The 19,249-nt window shown below is 48.8% G+C and overlaps 1 protein-coding gene across 1 annotated transcript in view; it reads right to left on the bottom strand.

Moving 5' to 3' along the window:
• The window catches only part of LOC149438977 (myosin light chain 3-like), a 61,613-nt gene extending 42,647 nt beyond the window's left edge, over positions 1–18,966 (bottom strand). Inside the window, exons 1-3 of the mRNA XM_089659615.1 lie at positions 18,895–18,966; positions 14,853–14,880; positions 3,821–3,970 (exon numbers count right to left, since the gene is read on the bottom strand). Coding sequence (XP_089515741.1) covers positions 3,821–3,970; positions 14,853–14,880; positions 18,895–18,966 — 250 coding nt within the window. The remainder of the gene's footprint in view (positions 1–3,820; positions 3,971–14,852; positions 14,881–18,894) is intronic.
• Between the last annotated feature and the right edge of the window lie 283 nt (positions 18,967–19,249).

Genomic DNA, 19,249 nt, shown 5'->3' on the forward strand with positions numbered 1-19,249 from the left:
AGAAGGTAGGAGAGCCCATTATGGATCCGACAGCTCCTTCAGGGGTCATTGCTCCACACGTCTTGAAATCTGATTGTTGCTACTGGTGGGTTGGTGGGTCGTTAAGTGTTTTGGGGCAGGACACTATTGAGAAGGCAGGAGGGCCCATTAAGTATCCAACAGCGCCTTCAGGGGTCATTGCTCCACAAGTCTTGAAATCTGATTGTTGCAACTGGTGGGTAAGTGGGTCATTAAGGGTTTTGGGGCAGGACACCATTGAGAAGGCAGGAGAGCCCATTAATGGTCCAACAGCTCCTTCAGGAGTCATTGCTCCACGTCTTGAAATCTGATTGTTGCTACTGGTGGGTTGGTGGGTCGTTAAGTGTTTTGGGGCAGGACACCATTGAGAAGGCAGGAGAGCCCATTAAAGTTCCAACAGCTCCTTCAGGGGTCATTGCTCCACACGTCTTGAAATCTGATTGTTGCAACTAGTGGGTAAGTGGGTCATTAAGTGTTTTGGGGCAGGACACCATTGAGAAGGCAGGAGAGCCCATTATGGATCTGACAGCTCCTTCAGTGTCATTGCTCCACACGTCTTGAAATCTGATTGTTGCTACTGGTGGGTTGGTGGGTCGTTAAGTGTTTTGGGGCAGGACACCATGGAGAAGGCAGGAGAGCCCATTATGGATCCAACAGCTCCTTCAGTGTCATTGCTCCACACGTCTTGAAATCTGATTGTTGCTACTGGTGGGTTTGTGGGTCGTTAAGTGTTTTGGGGCAGGACACCATTGAGAAGGCAGGAGAGCCCATTAATGGTCCCACTGCTCCTTCAGGGGTCATTGCTCCACACGTCTTGAAATCTGATTGTTGCTACTGGTGGGTAAGTGGGTCGTTAAGTGTTTTGGGGCAGGACACCATTGAGAAGGCAGGAGAGCCCATTAAAGTTCCAACAGCTCCTTCAGGGGTCATTGCTCCACACGTCTTGAAATCTGATTGTTGCAACTAGTGGGTAAGTGGGTCATTAAGGGTTTTGGGGCAGGACACAATTGAGAAGGCAGGAGAGCCCATTAATAGTCCGACAGCCCCTTTAGGGTCATTGCTCCACACGTCTTGAAATCTGATTGTTGCAACTAGTAGGTAAGTGGGTCATTAAGTGTTTTGGGGCAGGACACCATTGAGAAGGCAGGAGAGCCCATTGCAGATCCAACAGCTCCTTCAGGGGTCATTGCTCCACACGTCTTGAAATCTGATTGTTGCTACTGGTGGGTTGGGGGGTCGTTAAGTGTTTTGGGGCAGGACACCATTGAGAAGGCAGGAGAGCCCATTAAAGATCCAACAGCTCCTTCAGGGGTCATTGCTCCACACGTCTTGAAATCTGATTGTTGCTACTGGTGGGTTGGTGGGTCGTTAAGTGTTTTTGGGCAGGACACCATTGAGAAGGCAGGAGAGCCCATTAATGGTCCAACAGCTCCTTCAGGGGTCATTGCTCCACATGTCTTGAAATCTGATTGTTGCTACTGGTGGGTTAGTGGGTCGTTAAGTGTTTTGGGGTAGGACACCATTGAGAAGGCAAAAGAGCCCATTATATATCCAACAGCTCCTTCAGGGGTCATTGCTCCACACGTCTTGAAATCTGATTGTTGCTACTGGTGGGTTGGTGGGTCATTAAGTGTTTTGGGGTAGGACACCATTGAGAAGGCAGGAGAGCCCATTATAGATCCAACAGCCCCTTCAGGGGTCATTGCTCCACACGTCTTGAAATCTGATTGTTGCTACTAGTGGGTAAGTGGGTCGTTAAGTGTTTTTGGGCAGGACACCATTGAGAAGGCAGGAGAGCCCATTAAAGTTCCAACAGCCCCTTCAGGGGTCATTGCTCCACACGTCTTGAAATCTGATTGTTGCAACTAGTGGGTAAGTGGGTCATTAAGGGTTTTGGGGCAGGACACCATTGAGAAGGTAGGAGAGCCCATTATGGATCCGACAGCTCCTTCAGGGGTCATTGCTCCACACGTCTTGAAATCTGATTGTTGCTACTGGTGGGTTGGTGGGTCGTTAAGTGTTTTGGGGCAGGACACTATTGAGAAGGCAGGAGGGCCCATTAAGTATCCAACAGCGCCTTCAGGGGTCATTGCTCCACACGTCTTGAAATCTGATTGTTGCAACTGGTGGGTAAATGGGTCATTAAGTGTTTTGGGGCAGGACACCATTGAGAAGGCAGGAGAGCCCATTAATGGTCCAACAGCTCCTTCAGGAGTCATTGCTCCACGTCTTGAAATCTGATTGTTGCTACTGGTGGGTTGGTGGGTCGTTAAGTGTTTTGGGGCAGGACACCATGGAGAAGGCAGGAGAGCCCATTATGGTTCCAACAGCTCCTTCAGTGTCATTGCTCCACACGTCTTGAAATCTGATTGTTGCTACTGGTGGGTTTGTGGGTCGTTAAGTGTTTTGGGGCAGGACACCATTGAGAAGGCAGGAGAGCCCATTAATGGTCCCACTGCTCCTTCAGGGGTCATTGCTCCACACGTCTTGAAATCTGATTGTTGCTACTGGTGGGTAAGTGGGTCGTTAAGTGTTTTGGGGCAGGAAACCATTGAGAAGGCAGGAGAGCCCATTAAAGTTCCAACAGCTCCTTCAGGAGTCATTGCTCCACACGTCTTGAAATCTGATTGTTGCAACTAGTAGGTAAGTGGGTCATTAAGTGTTTTGGGGCAGGACACCATTGAGAAGGCAGGAGAGCCCATTAAAGATCCAACAGCCCCTTCAGGGGTCATTGCTCCACACGTCTTGAAATCTGATTGTTGCTACTGGTGGGTTGGTGGGTCATTAAGTGTTTTGGGGCAGGACACCATTCAGAAGGCAGGAGAGCCCATTACGGATCCAACAACCCCTTCAGGGGTCATTGCTCCACGTCTTGAAATCTGATTGTTGGTACTGGTGGGTAAGTGGGTCGTTAAGTGTTTTGGGGCAGGACACCATTGAGAAGGCAGGAGAGCCCATTAAAGTTCCAACAGCTCCTTCAGGGGTCATTATTGCTCCACACGTCTTGAAATCTGATTGTTGCAACTAGTGGGTAAGTGGGTCATTAAGGGTTTTGGGGCAGGACACCATTGAGAAGGTAGAAGAGCCCATTATAGATCCAACAGCTCCTTCAGGGGTCATTGCTCCACACGTCTTGAAATCTGATTGTTGCTACTGGTGGGTTGGTGGGTCGTTAAGTGTTTTGGGGTAGGACACCATTGAGAAGGCAGGAGAGCCCATTAAAGATCCAACAGCTCCTTCAGGGGTCATTGCTCCACACGTCTTGAAATCTGATTGTTGCAACTGGTGGGTTAGTGGGTCATTAAGTGTTTTTGCGGCAGGACACCATTGAGAAGGCAGGAGAGCCCATTAATGGTCCAACAGCTCCTTCAGGAGTCATTGCTCCACGTCTTGAAATCTGATTGTTGCTACTGGTGGGTTGGTGGGTCGTTAAGTGTTTTGGGGCAGGACACCACTGAGAAGGCAGGAGAGCCCATTAAGGATCCAACAGCTCCTTCAGGGGTCATTATTGCTCCACACGTAAAAAAAAAAAATATAATCCAGCTCAGAGTTGGTCTTTAATCTTTCTAGCTTCCAAAAAGTTCAGAACGAATAATAATAATAAAGAACCGCAAAGCTGTTTTGCATTATGTAATAAAATGTCGGCCTGTGCCAGTTTGCTCGCTACCAAATGTCTTTCTCCGCTCTCCTCCCGGTTTCTCTTCAGCCAGAGAAAGTTGAATTGACAGAACTCTGGAAAAACTCGGCCTGTTTGCAAAACATTAATTCTGCTGGCAAGCGGACATGACAAACACTCGCTAACCTTCTGGTTTTGGCCGTCCGAGGACTTTCATGACTTCAGCGTTGGTCGGATTCTGCCCCAGCGACCTCAGAACGTCCCCACATTGTCCGTAGGTGATTTTCATCTCGCAGTTAGGGGTTCGATCAAAGAGCGAAAAGGCTTCCTTGAATTCTGCCAAAAAAACAAGTAAAGAGAGAGAGAGAAAAAAGTTATATTCCTTTTGCCGATTTGTGAAATGTTTTTTTTTTTCTTTTGGTTATTTTTCTAAATCTCAGCAAATATTTGATTTTGTGGAGCGCATTACGATCGACCGCATGGTTTTTTATGATTAGGTCGATTTCCTGGAACCGTGCTCCCAACGCTTGTGTGGCTAGCCGTCCGCAGTGTCAGATGACAGGAGACTTGTGTTGGAGGCCAAACCCGGCATGACGATCGGTTTTGGAAGGCAGGCAAACGAATGATTGCAGCGTGACAGCGCCAACAAAAAGCTTCAGAAAAAAAAAAAAACATAAGTCACCTGCTGGGGGAACATTATTTCGGAAAATAATTTTGTCTCCGCTCTGGAAAGCTTCACGTGTTCACTGCAGTTTTCTAAAATATCTTTTAGAGTGGAACTTACATAGGTCGAAAGTCGACCGATTTTTCGTCCGGACCAGGGGCGGACTGACCATTCGGGCACCCGGGCACTGCCCAATGGCCTGGGGTCAGTAGGGGGCCCCATGAGATGCCCCTAGTACCTTTCATAGGCTTTTTTGGGTGTGGTTTGAGTGTGGGAAAGGACACAGGGGCCCCATGATTTCCTATTGCCCGGGGGCCCCATGAGTTGCCAGTCCGCCCCTGGTCCAGACCTAAGAATAATCGGCCGATTTTCCCTCTGTTAGTGGGGTCAATGGCACCGGCCGATTTTCGTGGTTCCTCCCCTTTACGGTGATCGGGCATGTTGGAAAATTTGTGAAAAACGACCGATTTTCGACTCAACGATGGTCAAATCGTACGATCGATTTTCCGAAAAGAATAGGCGCGTGCAGGGGTGGACTGACAACTCATGGGGCCCCCGGGCAATAGGAGATCATGGGGCCCCTGTGTCCTTGCCCAAACTCAAAAAAGCCTATGAAAAAGGTACCAGGGGCATCTCATGGGGCCCCCTACTGACCCCGGGCCCTCGGGCAGTGCCCGAGTTTCCAAATGGTCAGTCCGCCCCTGGGCGCGTGAGCCGTGACCTGGAAGGAACAGAAGCTTCGCCTGTTATATGGGGTGAACTTTATGACTCGGTCGGCTGATTTTTTGAAATTATTTATTTATTTCAGGTACTTATATAGAGCTGTCAATATATATTGTACATTCACATCAGTCCCCGCCCCTGAGGAGCGTACAATCTAAGGTCCCTAACTCACATTCATACATACACATAGTAGGGCCAATTAAGACAGGATCCAATTACTCTACCAGCATGTCTTTGGAGTGTGGGAGGAAACAGGAGTACCCAGAGGAAACCCACCCTAGAACTGCCAGGGGGAAGTGATAACCACTTAGCCACTGTGCTGCCCAAATAAATGATGGCGCCCATCGGATTTCCGAGCGAACGACGTTTCCGATTTTCGGACTTAAAATCGCTCGGAATTTGAACCATGTATGGCCTGTATTACTGAGGGTCCCCCCCCCCCCCATTGGAGGGTATGAGTTACCCCATTCCTGTAGAAAATACGCAAATCGATGCAACATTATTAAAGCTGATGTCTACAGCGATTCTAAAGGATACATTTTTGGGGCGGGGTTAAAATAAAAAAAGTACTCCTGTACGGGGCCCAGGCCAGCAGGGGGGCCCATGCAGCTGGGTAAATTGGATGTGGGTGGGTAGGGTGATCAGCACAGTGGGGGGGGGGGCAATTACTGGAACCAATCCCCTGTAAGACTCTCTGCAGCAGCTGAAAGTTGAAGAGAGAGCCATACAGGGGATCGGTTCCAGTAATTGCGACCGCACCCCAAACCCAGCACCCGTCTTGTGCACCATATGTTTGCCCACATTTACCAACCCCTTTCTTTCCTGAATGAACACAGTGAGCTATTGGTACTAATCACTCACTGTGTTCATTCATAATGGAAGCATACTAAACTGTGTTTTTTTTGGGGGGGGGAGGGGGGGGCTGTCAGGTTGGCTGTATGGGGCCCCATGGTTTCTAAGAGCAACCCTGGGTCCATTACCTCCATTCAAATCAGTCCCCTCCTCCCTCCTCTGAGTGCCTCCTTAGCAAGCCCAGTGTTATGGAGGCGCTGCCGAGCCAGGCTGTGTGCTTCCATAGGCACACAGAGTGCTGGCAAACCATGTCTCTACTCCCTTCCAAAGTGCTAGATGATGCTGGGTGTCCTCCAGCTTTCAGGCGGAGCTCTCTCTGACTTTCTGCAGCTTCTAATGCACGTTGTGAGCAGCTCCCAGTGTGCTGTGAAATCGGAGGAAACCATTTCAGTCCAGGAGAGGAGCCGACACAACTGTGCAAGAATGATGGGAAGGCCGGAGGGAGGACTTACAAAATTGTCACTTACATTTCAGTAAAATTTGAACCAGTTCATTTGTGTGAACCTCCCAGCATGTCTGATGCAGCTGCTGGTGTGAACGACTCTTAATTTTATTAGAAGCGATGAATGAAACGGTGTAAGATTTGGGAGCAGGGGCGTATTTACCACAAGGCAAACAAGGCATTTGCCTAGGGCGGCATCTTTCAGGGGGGCAGCATCTATTTTCAGGAGGCAGCTCCGCCCCCTTAAAGAAGGGATGGAAGGGGGGACACAAGCAACATGGTGACCAGGTGGGATCTGAGAGAGGCTGCGGGTTGCTTGATGGTGTATGCAGAGCCTGACTCTTGTTCCCGGGGATGAGCTGTGAAGGTGAGTGTCTTCTCTCTCACCGAGGTGGTGGGGTTGCCAGTGTATGGGGGGAGGTGGTAGTGGAAGGCTCTCTCAGGTGGGGGGGGCTGGGGTGTTGTTTAGTCAATGTCAGGCACTCTTTGTGGGGGAGGGGGGTGTTGGTTGGTGTCAGGGTCTCTCCGTGCGGGGGGCGATTTTTGTGTTGCTTAGGGCAGCACGAAACCTAAATACTTCAATGTTTGGGAGTGGTGAAGAGGTACAACGTATCACTCTGTAGGCGATTTGGTATGGCGATGACATTCTCCTCTGGAAGGTCTTTATGCTGGAAGGACAGATTTTGGGTCTTTATTCTGGAAGGACAGATTTTGGGTCTTCATTCTTGAAGGACAAATGTTAGGTCTCCATTCTGGAAAGAGAGATGTTAGGTCTCCATTCTGGAAGGACAGGTGTTGGGTCTTTATTCTGGAAGGACAGATTTTGGGTCTTCATTCTGGAAGGACAGATGTTAGGTCTCCATTCTGGACGGAAAGATGTTAGGTCTCCATTCTGGACGGAAAGATGTTAGGTCTCCATTCTGGACGGAAAGATGTTAGGTCTCCATTCTGGAAGGACAGGTGTTGGGTCTTTATTCTGGGCGAACAAATTTTGGGTCTTTATTCTGGAAGGACAGATGTTTGGTCTTTTTTCTGGAAGGACAGAATTTGGGTCTTTTTTCTGAAAGGACAGATTAAGCATCATTTTTCTGGAAGGACAGATTAAGGGTCTTCATTCTGGAAGGACAGATTAAGGGTCTTCATTCTGGAAGGACTGATTAATGCTCCATGTACACGAGCAGCTCCTAAACTCGAGTTTAGGAGCTTCTGGCATTTTGTTGACAGATGTTGGGTCTTTATTCTGGAAGGACAGATTAAGGGTCTTCATTCTGGAAGGACAGATGTTGGGTCTCCATTCTAGAAGGACAGATGTTGGGTCTTCATTCTGAAAGGACAGATTAAGGGTCTTCCTTCTGGAAGGACAGACGTTGGGTCTTCATTCTGGAAGAACAGATTAACGGTCTTTATTCTGGGGGACATATTTTGAGTCTTTTTTTTCCTGGAAGGACAGATGTGGGTTATCATTCTGGAAGGACAGATTAAAGGTCTTCATTCTGGAAGGGCAGATGCTGGGTCTTTATTCCGGAAGGACAGATGTTAAGTCTTCATTCTGGGAGGACAGACTTTGGGTCTTCATTTTGAAAGGACAGATTTTGGTTCTTCATTCTGGGAGGACAGAGAACATATTTGGGGTCTTTTTTTTTGGAAGGACATATTTTGGGTCTTTATTCTGGAAGGATAGATTATGGGTCTTTATTCTGGAAGGACAGATTTTTGATCTTTTTTCTAGAAGAACCGATTTTGGGTTTTCATTCTGGAAAGACAGATTAAGGGTCTTTTTTTTGTGGAAGGACAGATTAAGGGTCTTAATTCTGGAAGGACAGATTGAGGCTCCATGTACATGAGCAGCTTCTAAACTCGAGTTTAGCAGTTTTTGGTATTTTTTCCCAAAGATCCTAAACTCAACTCCATAAAAGCCTATGAGTCCATGTACACATAGGCTTTTAGCAGAGTTTAGGAGCTTCCATGTTTGGGTGAGGCTATACCTCCCTCTCCTGAACACGGAAGAATCGCATTCCAAATAGGAACATTTTGACCGTCGGCTGCGGGAAAACGCAAAACGCGGGCAAAATCACAGTACCGCGGTTTCCGCATTTTGCCGTGATTTGCGTTTTCCTGCGGCCGGCTGTCAGGATAGGCTCGTGTACATGGAGCCTAAAAGTTTTCATTCTGGAAGGACAGATTAAGGGTCTTTTTTTCTGGAAGGACAGATTAACGGTCTTCATTCTGGAAGGACAGATTAAGGGTCTTCATTTTGGAAGGACAGATTATTATTATTATTATACAGTATTTATAAAGCGCCAATGGTTCGCTCAGCGCTGTACATTACAGAGGGGGACAGAACATGTGACAGAACAAGAACAATACAATGCAAAACATGAAGGGATTGAGGGCCCTGCTCCTTGGAGCTTACAATCTAGGAGGGAGGGGATGGTGACACAGGAGGAGATAGCTGTGGGGGGATGGAGTGGTAGGAAGAGTGGAGGAGGTCGGCAGGTTAGCAGGGGGTGGGGTAGGCTTCCCGGAAGAGATGGGTTTTCAGGGTGCGCCTAAAGGAGAGGAGAGTAGGTGATAATCTGATGGGTTGGGGCAGGGAGTTCCAGAGGATGGGTGACACCTTGGAGAAGTCCTGGAGGCGGGCATGGGAGGAGGAGACCAGGGAACTAGAGAGAAGGAGGTCTTGTGAGGAGCGGAGTGTGCGTTCTGGGTGGTACTTAGATATTAGGTCGGTGATGTAGTTCGGGGCAGTATGGTGGACGGCTTTGTACGTCAGTGTTAGGATTTTGAATTTGATCCGTTGCGCAATCGGGAGCCAGTGGAGGGATTGGCAGAGGGGGGTGGAGGACACTGAGTGGAGGCCAGTGGAGGGATTGGCAGAGGGGGGTGGAGGACACTGAGTGGAGGCCAGTGGAGGGATTGGCAGAGGGGGGTGGAGGACACTGAGCGGAGGCCAATGGAGGGATTGTCAGAGGGGGGTGGAGGACACTGAGTGGAGGCCAGTGGAGGGATTGGCAGAGGGGGGTGGAGGACACTGAGTGGAGGCCAGTGGAGGGATTGGCAGAGGGGGTGGCGGAGATGGAGCGGTTGGTAAGGTGAATGAGTCTGGCAGCCGTATTCAGGATCGACTGAAGCGGGGATAGCCAGCGGTGAGGCAGGCCAGTGAGGAGGGAGTTGCAGTAGTCGAGTCGTGATATGATGAGGGAGTGGATGAGCTGTTTAGTGGTTTCTGGGGTTAGGAACGTGCGGATTTTGGCGATGTTGCGGAGGTGGAGTCTGCATGTTGCGGAGGTGGAGTCTGCATGTTGCGGAGGCGGAGTCTGCATGTTGCGGAGGTGGAGTCTGCATGTTGCGGAGGTGGAGTCTGCACGAGTTTGTTAAAGAGTGGACTTGGGGCTGGAAGGACAGGTTGGAGTCCAGAATGACACCAAGTACTCTGGCCTGCGGGGCGGGTTTGATGGTGGCGTTGTTGGATGTGATGGAGAAGTCAATGGGGGGTGGGGTCCGTGCTGGAGGGAAGACAAGAAACTCGGTTTTGGAGAGGTTCAGTTTAAGGAAGTGGAGTGACATCCAGTCAGATATGTCGCTCAGTAGGTGTGTGATTCAGGCGGAGACCGAGGGGGTGAGGTGGGGGGTTGAGAGATAGATTTGTGTGTCGTCAGCATAGAGGTGGTAGTTGAAGCCGTGAGAGTGTATGAGTTGGCCAAGGGAGGAGGTGTAGATGGAGAAGAGAAGGGGCCCGAGGACGGAGCCTTGAGGGACTCCAACAGAGAGGGGGAGTGAGGGGGAGGTGGTAGCATTATAGATAACGCTGAAAGAGCGTTGTGACAGGTAGGATGAGAGCCAGGAGAGAGCAGAATCTCTGAAGCCGAAGGAGTGTAGTTTTTTGAGGAGGAGGGGGTGGTCGACTGTGTCAAAGGCCGCAGAGAGGTCAAGGAGTAGGAGCACTGAATAGTGGCCATTAGCATTGGCGGTTAGCAGGTCGTTGGAGAGTTTGAGTAAGGCAGTTTCGGTGGAGTGTAGGGGACGGAAGCCGGACTGTAGGGGATCGAGGAGGTTGTTGCCGTTGAGGTGAGAGCATAGGTGGGTGTAGACGAGGCGCTCGAGGAGTTTAGATGTAAATGGAAGCAGGGAGATGGGTCTGAGGTTGTTCAGATTAAGGGTCTTCATTCTGGAAAGACATCTTAAGGGTCTTTTTTTCTGGAAGGACAGATTAAGGGTTTTCATTCTGGAAGGACAGATCAAGGGTATTGATTTTGGGTCTTCATTCTCAAAGGTCAGATTTTGGGTCTTCATTCACAAAGGACAGATTTTGGGTCTTCATTCTCAAATGACGGATTTTGGGTCTTCATTCTCAAATGACATATCTTGGGTCTTCATTCTCAAATGACAGATTTTGGGTCTTCAATCTCAAAGGACAGATTTTGGGTCTTCATTCTCAAAGGACAGATTTTGGGTCTTCATTCTCAAAGGACAGATATTGGGTCTTCATTCTGGAAGGACAGATTTTGGCCCTTAATTTTAGGACAGATGTCTGGGCTTCATTCTGGAAGGATAAACCACTTGATGGTGCCAAACCAATGTATGGGAAGAGCCAGGGCCGGTGCTAGACTATTTTGCTCCCTAGGCAAGATCAGCCACTTGCGGACCCCCCCCCACACACCCCCCCCCCCCCCCGCAAACAAAATAGTAAAAAAAGTAGAAAATATTAACTCAACAAAACATGAAACTGCTAAATTTCTTTTTATTTGCAAAAAATAAGTGCCATAAGATGCCAAGAGCACCAATATTACAGACAAAATCCGTGTCCAGGACAGAGGGTATCTGTGGCTGGCAGTGGCAGGGTGATAGTCGCAGCGAGTGGAGGATGATGGATCCACACTCTGAGATCCCAGGCTGGAATTCTCCAGGCAATGGGGGAGGTAAAACACTGTGACAGCAGGCAGCCCCCCCCCCCACACACACACACACAGAGAAGACCTGAACACAGTGACAGATCCAACACATCACACCACCACCAACACTGGCACTGATCATCAGGCCCAGCAGGCACTAGAAGAGCAGTCTGTGGGACTCTGATGATGTCATCACTCACTGACACATTGCATATGTGATGGATGGCCGGCCTTGCTCCACCTCTGCTGATGAATAGGAAGAGAGGGGCTGGAACGCCACAGTGATCAGCAGCCATCAGATTTTGGGTCTTAATACTGGAAGGACAGATGTTGAGTCTTCATTCTGGAAGGACAGATGTTGAGTCTTCATTCTGGAAGGACAGATGTTGGGTCTTAATACTGGAAGGACAGACATTGGGTCTTAATACTGGAAGGACAGACTTTTGGTCTTCATTCTGGAAGGACACATTTTGGTTCTTCATTCTCGATGGACAGATTAGGGATATTTATTCTGAGAGGACAGATGTTGGGTCTTAGATCTGGAAGGACAGACATTGGGTCTTAATTCTGGAAGGACAGACATTGGGTCTTAATTCTGGAAGGACAGACGTTGGGTCTTAATTCTGGAAGGACAGACGTTGGGTCTTAATTCTGGAAGGACAGACTTTTGGTCTTCATTCTGGAAGGATATATTTTGAGTCTTCATTCTCGAAGGACAGATTAAGGATATTTATTCTGAGAGGACAGATGTTGGGTCTTAGATCTGGAAGGACAGACATTGGGTCTTAATTCTGGAAGGACAGACGTTGGGTCTTAATTCTGGAAGGACAGACGTTGGGTCTTAATTCTGGAAGGACAGACGTTGGGTCTTCATTCTGGAAGGACAGACTTTTGGTCTTAATTCTGGAAGGACAGACGTTGGGTCTTAATTCTGGAAGGACAGACGTTGGGTCTTAATTCTGGAAGGACAGACGTTGGGTCTTAATTCTGGAAGGACAGACGTTGGGTCTTAATTCTGGAAGGACAGACGTTGGGTCTTAATTCTGGAAGGACAGATGTTGGGTCTTAATTCTGGAACGACAGACGTTGGGTCTTAATTCTGGAAGGACAGACGCTGGGTCTTAATTCTGGAAGGACAGACGTTGGGTCTTAATTCTGGAAGGACAGACGTTGGGTCTTAATTCTGGAAGGACAGACTTTTGGTCTTCATTCTGGAAGGACAGACTTTTGGTCTTCATTCTGGAAGGATATATTTTGAGTCTTCATTCTCGAAGGACAGATTAAGGATATTTATTCTGAGAGGACAAATGTTGGGTCTTAGATCTGGAAGGACAGATTAAGGGTCTTTATTCTGGCAGGGCAGATTTTGGGTCACTGGTTTTGCGGTCAGCATTTGTGACGCAGCTATTAGTTCACTTCATACACTTTCTTTACATCCAGCAACTCCTTCAAACACTTCCACAAGCGGAGGAGGGTGAGGAATCCGGCTGCTTTGCCAGCCCCATGTGTGGCATCCTCTGCCATCTGTCTCCATTTAAGACTCGTCTTTTGTTTCCCCTTCGTTTCCCTGGGTTTCTGTGGGAGGTTGGGAATGGTACACGGTATTCCCTCCACAAACCGCTGCTAGGGACTTCTCTCCTCAGCACTGCAAATCATTATCTCTCGGCTGCATGAATAAGTGGATGGCAAAAGTCTGCAGGATCTGTGGGGTGCTAAAGAAACACCCCGCTCATCGTTATCATGGCTAATGACCGTAACGAACAGCTCAGTAAATCACTGTTGATTAATGTGGTCTAGAAAATGTGAATGAAAAAAAAAATACATATACAAGATGTTAATGTGTATTTAAAGCCAAAACTTTCTGCAGTTTTAGTTGGAGTGGGGGAGGATTAGAACCCCTTTTGGGTCCGTATTGTTCTTAAAGAACAACCTTAATGAAGAACTCCAGGTATGGTATATATTGACATAATTACTGTACACTGGTTCAGCTTGGTCCCTCTAGTGATATAAAGATCTACATACATGGAGGAATCAGGACCTCCTTCCTCCTGCCGGTGACCCCTCTAGTGATAGGATCTATATAGAGGAATCGGGACCTCCTTCCTCCTGCCGATGACCCCTCTAGTGTAAGGACCTATTTAGAGGAATCGGGACCTCCTGCCGGTGACCCCTCTAGTGATATAAAGATCTATATAGAGGAATCGGGACCTCCTTCCTCCCCCCCAGTGACCCCTCTATTGATATAAAGATCTATATAGAGGAATCGGGACCTCCTTCCTCCTGCCGATGACCCCTCTAGTGTAAGGACCTATTTAGAGGAATCGGGACCTCCTGCCGGTGACCCCTCTAGTGATATAAAGATCTATATAGAGGAATCGGGACCTCCTTCCTCCCCCCCAGTGACCCCTCTATTGATATAAAGATCTATATAGAGGAATCGGGACCTCCTTCCTCCTGCCGATGACCCCTCTAGTGTAAGGACCTATTTAGAGGAATCGGGACCTCCTGCCGGTGACCCCTCTAGTGATATAAAGATCTATATAGAGGAATCGGGACCTCCTTCCTCCCCCCCAGTGACCCCTCTATTGATATAAAGATCTATATAGAGGAATCAGGACCTCCTTCCTCCTGCCGGTGACCCCTCTAGTGATAGGATCTATATAGAGGAATCAGGACCTCCTTCCTCCTGCCGGTGACCCCTCTAGTGATAGATCTATATAGAGGAATCAGGACCTCCTTCCTCCTGCCGGTGATTCCTCTAGTGATAGGATCTATATAGAGGAATCAGGACCTCCTTCCTCCTGCCGGTGATTCCTCTAGTGATAGGATCTATATAGAGGAATCAGGACCTCCTTCCTCCTGCCGGTGACTCCTCTAGTAAGATAAAGATCTATATAGAGGAATCAGGACCTCCTTCCTCCTGCCTGTGACCCCTCTAGTGATAGATCTATATAGAGGAATCAGGACCTCCTTCCTCCTGCCTGTGACCCCTCTAGTGATATAAAGATCTATATAGAGGAATCAGGACCTCCTTCCTCCTGCCGGTGACCCCTCTAGTGATAGATCTATATAGAGGAATCAGGACCTCCTTCCTCCTGCCGGTGACCCCTCTAGTGATAGATCTATATAGAGGAATCAGGACCTCCTTCCTCCTGCCGGTGATTCCTCTAGTGATAGGATCTATATAGAGGAATCAGGACCTCCTTCCTCCTGCCGGTGACTCCTCTAGTAAGATAAAGATCTATATAGAGGAATCAGGACCTCCTTCCTCCTGCCGGTGACCCCTCTAGTGATATATAGATCTATATAGAGGAATCAGGACCTCCTTCCTCCTGCCGGTGACCCCTCTAGTGATATATAGATCTATATAGAGGAATCAGGACCTCCTTCCTCCTGCCGGTGACCCCTCTAGTGATATATAGATCTATATAGAGGAATCAGGACCTCCTTCCTCCTGCCGGTGACCCCTCTAGAGATATAAAGGCGCATAGGGATGACGTTTAGAGTGAATAGCACCACAACGCAGCACACTAAGTAATGCTTGGTAAAGCTCCTTAGACCACAATACATTCATGAGACCTTAGGGAATGGTATAAAAAAGAATATAAACAAATGAAACTTTCTGGTAACTTTGTTGCCTCTTACCTTCGATCTGCTCTGCTGTGAACTCGATCTGTAAAAAAAAAAAGACAAAAGAAAAATTCTGTAAGTGCCCAGCGCTGTCGCATTAAAGTCATCTTTGTAGCGTGGGGTTAAGGGAGGAATCATGACAACACCCCGACAAGACCGAAGTCTCACCTATTTTCACATGAATTTAGGCCGAAATGTATTCTGCTCCATGTCTTTGGTAGAAAAACATAATCCCAATACGTGTTGGTTAATTGGTTTATGTGAAAGGTATAGTGTGGACCAACTATGGGATATACACTCACCGGCCACTTTATGAGGTCCACCTTGTTAGTACCAGGCTGAACCCCCTGTTGCCTTTAGAACTTCCTTCAGTCTTCATAGCATAGATGCAACAAGGTGTTGGAAACATTCCTCAGAGACTTTGCTCCACATTGACCTGATGGCATCACACAGTTGTTGCAGATTTGTCGGCTGCACATCCATGAACCATTGATACAAGGCAGGATGGATCAACCACACCATGACACCACCACCACCAGCCTGAACCATTGATACAAGGCAGGATGGATCCACCACACCATGACACCACCACCACCAGTCTGAACCGTGGATACAAAGCAAGATGGATCCACCACACCATGACACCCCCACCAGCCTGAACCATTGATACAAGGCAGGATGGATCCACCACACCATAACACCACCACCACCACCAGTCTGAACCATGGATACAAAGCAAGATGGATCCACCACACCATGACACCCCCACCAGGCTGAACCATTGATACAAGGTGGGATGAATCCACCACACCATGACACCCCCACCACCAGCCTGAACCATTGATACAAGGCAGGATGGATCCAACACACCATAACACCACCACCAGTCTGAACCATTGATACAAGGCAGGATGGATCCACCACACCATGACACCCCCACCAGCCTGAACCCTTGATACAAGGCAGGATGGGTCCACCACACCATGACACCACCAGCCTGAACCGTTGATACAAGGCAGGATGGATCCACTACACCATGACACCACCACCAGCCTGAATCGTTGATACAAGGCAGAATGGATCCACAACACGATGACACCACAACCAGCCTGAACCATTGATACAAGGCAGGATGGATCCACCACACCATGACACCCCCACCACCAGCCTGAACCATTGATACAAGGCAGGATGGATCCAACACACCATGACACCACCACCAGCCTGAACCATGGTTACAAGGCAGGATGGATCCACCACCCCATGACACCACCACCAGCCTGAACCGTTGCTACAAGGCAGGATGGATCCACCACACCATGACAACACCACCACAAGAATCATCAGACCCAGCAACGTTTTTTTCCAATCTTCTATTGTCCAATTTTGGTGATCCTGTGCAAATTGTAGTCTCCGTTTCCTGTTCTTAGCTGACAGGAGTGGCACCCGGTGTGGTCTTCTGCTGCTGTAGCCCATCTGCTTCAAGGTTGGACGTGTTGTGCGTTCAGAGATGGTATTCTGCATACCTTGGGTGTAACGAGGGGTTATTGGAGTTCCTGTTGCCTTTCTATCATCTCCAACCAGTCTGCCCATTCTCCTCTGACCTCAACAAGGCATTTTCCTCCACACAACTGCCACTCACTGGATATTTTCTCTTTTTCGGACTATTCTCTGTAAACCCTGGAGATGGTTGTGCGGGAAAATCCCAATAGTTCAGCATTTTTTTAAATACTCAGACCGGCCCGTCTGACACCAACACCCATGCCACGTTCAAAATCACTTAAATCCCCTTTCTTCCCCATTCTGATTCTCGGTTTGAACGTCAGTAAGTCACCTTCACCACATCTAGATGCCTAAATGCATCGAGTTGCTGCCATGTGATTGGCTGATTAGCAATTTGTGTTACTGAGCCATTGAACAGGCGGACCTCATAAAGTGGCCGGTGAGTGTATTCTGGAATTTTCGCAGCTATGAAGCTATACTGGTAATGGAGGTAATCAGAGGCCTATAGTGGGACACTTTTTTTTTTATTTAACTTTATTGCTATCACAAGAGTGCTGACAAGCCCCCTTTGTAATAGCATTGGGCAGGTGACAGGTCCACTTTATTATTATTATACAGGACTTATATGGCGCCAACAGTTTACGCAGACAGTACAATTACAACACAAATGAATATAGGAGGATTCGGAGGGCCCGGCTAGTAAGAGCTTACAAACTAAGAATAGAGACATCAGAGGTCTATTAGACCCCCAGTATCTCCCCTGCCCTAGAAGTGCAGCTAATCAAGCACAGATCGTGCTTGATTAGCCGCATCCTCAGCTAGAGTAGCCAAGGAATGACAGCTTTGAACCCCAAAAGTGATGTAATGCACGATGCTTCTGAGTTTGTTCATTGCAGAGATTGGGGAATGGATGTTCATTGGTCTCCTCCTGTGCGTCATGACCACTCACAAGACTGATGTCTCACCTCTTTTCACATTTTTATTTGTATGAGTTTCGGCAGACAAAGCTAACAATCTACATCAAATTGCAGGCTGTCATAAACAACGTCCCGCCCTGCCCTACAATGCAGCTAATCAAGCACAGATTGTGCTTGATTAGCCACAGCCTCGGCTACAGTAGCCAAGGAATGACAGCTCTGAACCCGGAAGTGATGTAATACACGACGCTTCTCGGATCATTCAGTGCAGAGATTGGGGAATGGATGTTCTTCGGTCTCCTCCTGTGCGTCATGACCACCCACAAGCAGGGGCGGACTGACCATTTGGAAACTCTGGCGCTGCCCGAGGGCCTGGGGTCAGTAGGGGGCCCCATGAGATGCCCCTGGTACCTTTTTCATAGGCTTTTTTGAGTTTGGGCAAGGACACAGGGGCCCCATGATCCCCTATTGCCCGGGGGGCCCCATGAGTTGTCAGTCCGCCCCTGCCCCATGAGATGCCCCTGGTACCTTTTTCATAGGCTTTTTTGAGTTTGGGCAAGGACACAGGGGCCCCATGATCCCCTATTGCCCGGGGGGCCCCATGAGTTGTCAGTCCGGCCCTGCCCCATGAGATGCCCCTGGTACCTTTTTCATAGGCTTTTTTTATTTTGGGCAAGGACACAGGGGCCCCATGTTCCCCTATTGCCCAGGGGGCCCCATGAGTTGTCAGTCCGCCCCTGCCCCATGAGATGCCCCTGGTACCTTTTTCATAGGCTTTTTTGAGTTTGGGCAAGGACACAGGGGCCCCATGTTCCCCTATTGCCCGGGGGGCCCCATGAGTTGTCAGTCCGCCCCTGCCCCATGAGATGCCCCTGCTACCTTTTTCATAGGCTTTTTTGAGTTTGGGCAAGGACACAGGGGCCCCATGATCCCCTATTGCCCGGGGGGCCCCATGAGTTGTCAGTCCGCCCCTGCCCCATGAGATGCCCCTGGTACCTTTTTCATAGGCTTTTTTGAGTTTGGGCAAGGACACAGGGGCCCCATGTTCCCCTATTGCCCGGGGGGCCCCATGAGTTGTCAGTCCGCCCCTGCCCCATGAGACGCCCCTGGTACCTTTTTCATAGGCTTTTTTGAGTTTGGGCAAGGACACAGGGGCCCCATGTTCCCCTATTGCCCGGGGGGCCCCATGAGTTGTCAGTCCGCCCCTGCCCACAAGACCAATGTCTCACCTGTTTTCACATTTTATATTTTATGAGTTTTGGCAGACAAAGCTAACAATCTACATCATATTGCAGGCTGTCATAAACAACGCCCCGCCCTGCGCTCCAATGCAGCTAATCAAGCACAGATTGTGCATGATTAGCCACAGCCTCGGCTACAGTAGCCAAGGAATGACAGCTCAGAACCCGGAAGTGATGTAATATACGGTGCTTCTCGGATCATTCAGTGCAGAGATTGGGGGATGGATGTTCTTTGATTTCCTCCTGCGCATTGTTTTCAGGCATTTTACTCACCATGGACAACATGGGGGGGGGGGGGTCTTGTTGCCAACCCCCTCCTGGTACTATAACAGTGCTCAGGCTCACAGAGTTATGCTTGATTTAATTCCTCGAATGCCAGGATGTTTATAAACGTACATCGGTAGACAATAGGTTCAGGCTGAACTCCAGGTATAGATTGCATCTTTCGGAGTGGAGCTGCCTGACCATTGTAGGTTCCCCCCCCCCCCCCCACATCGCAGGACTTCCCATTTCAGTGAAGAACTGAACTACATACATACACTATATTGCCAAAAGTATTGGCCCCGCCCTCCAAATCATGTGATTCAGGTGTTCCAATCCCCTCCAAATCATGTGATTCAGGTGTTCCAATCCCCTCCCAATCATGTGATTCAGGTGTTCCAATCCCCTCCCAATCATGTGATTCAGGTGTTCCAATCCCCTCCAAATCATGTGATTCAGGTGTTCCAATCCCCTTCAAATCATGTGATTC

This window comes from Staurois parvus, unplaced genomic scaffold, assembly GCF_062004578.1.
Source record: "Staurois parvus isolate SC_StPar_1 unplaced genomic scaffold, SC_StPar_1.0 ptg001173l, whole genome shotgun sequence".
Classification (NCBI taxonomy): Eukaryota; Metazoa; Chordata; class Amphibia; order Anura; family Ranidae; genus Staurois; species Staurois parvus.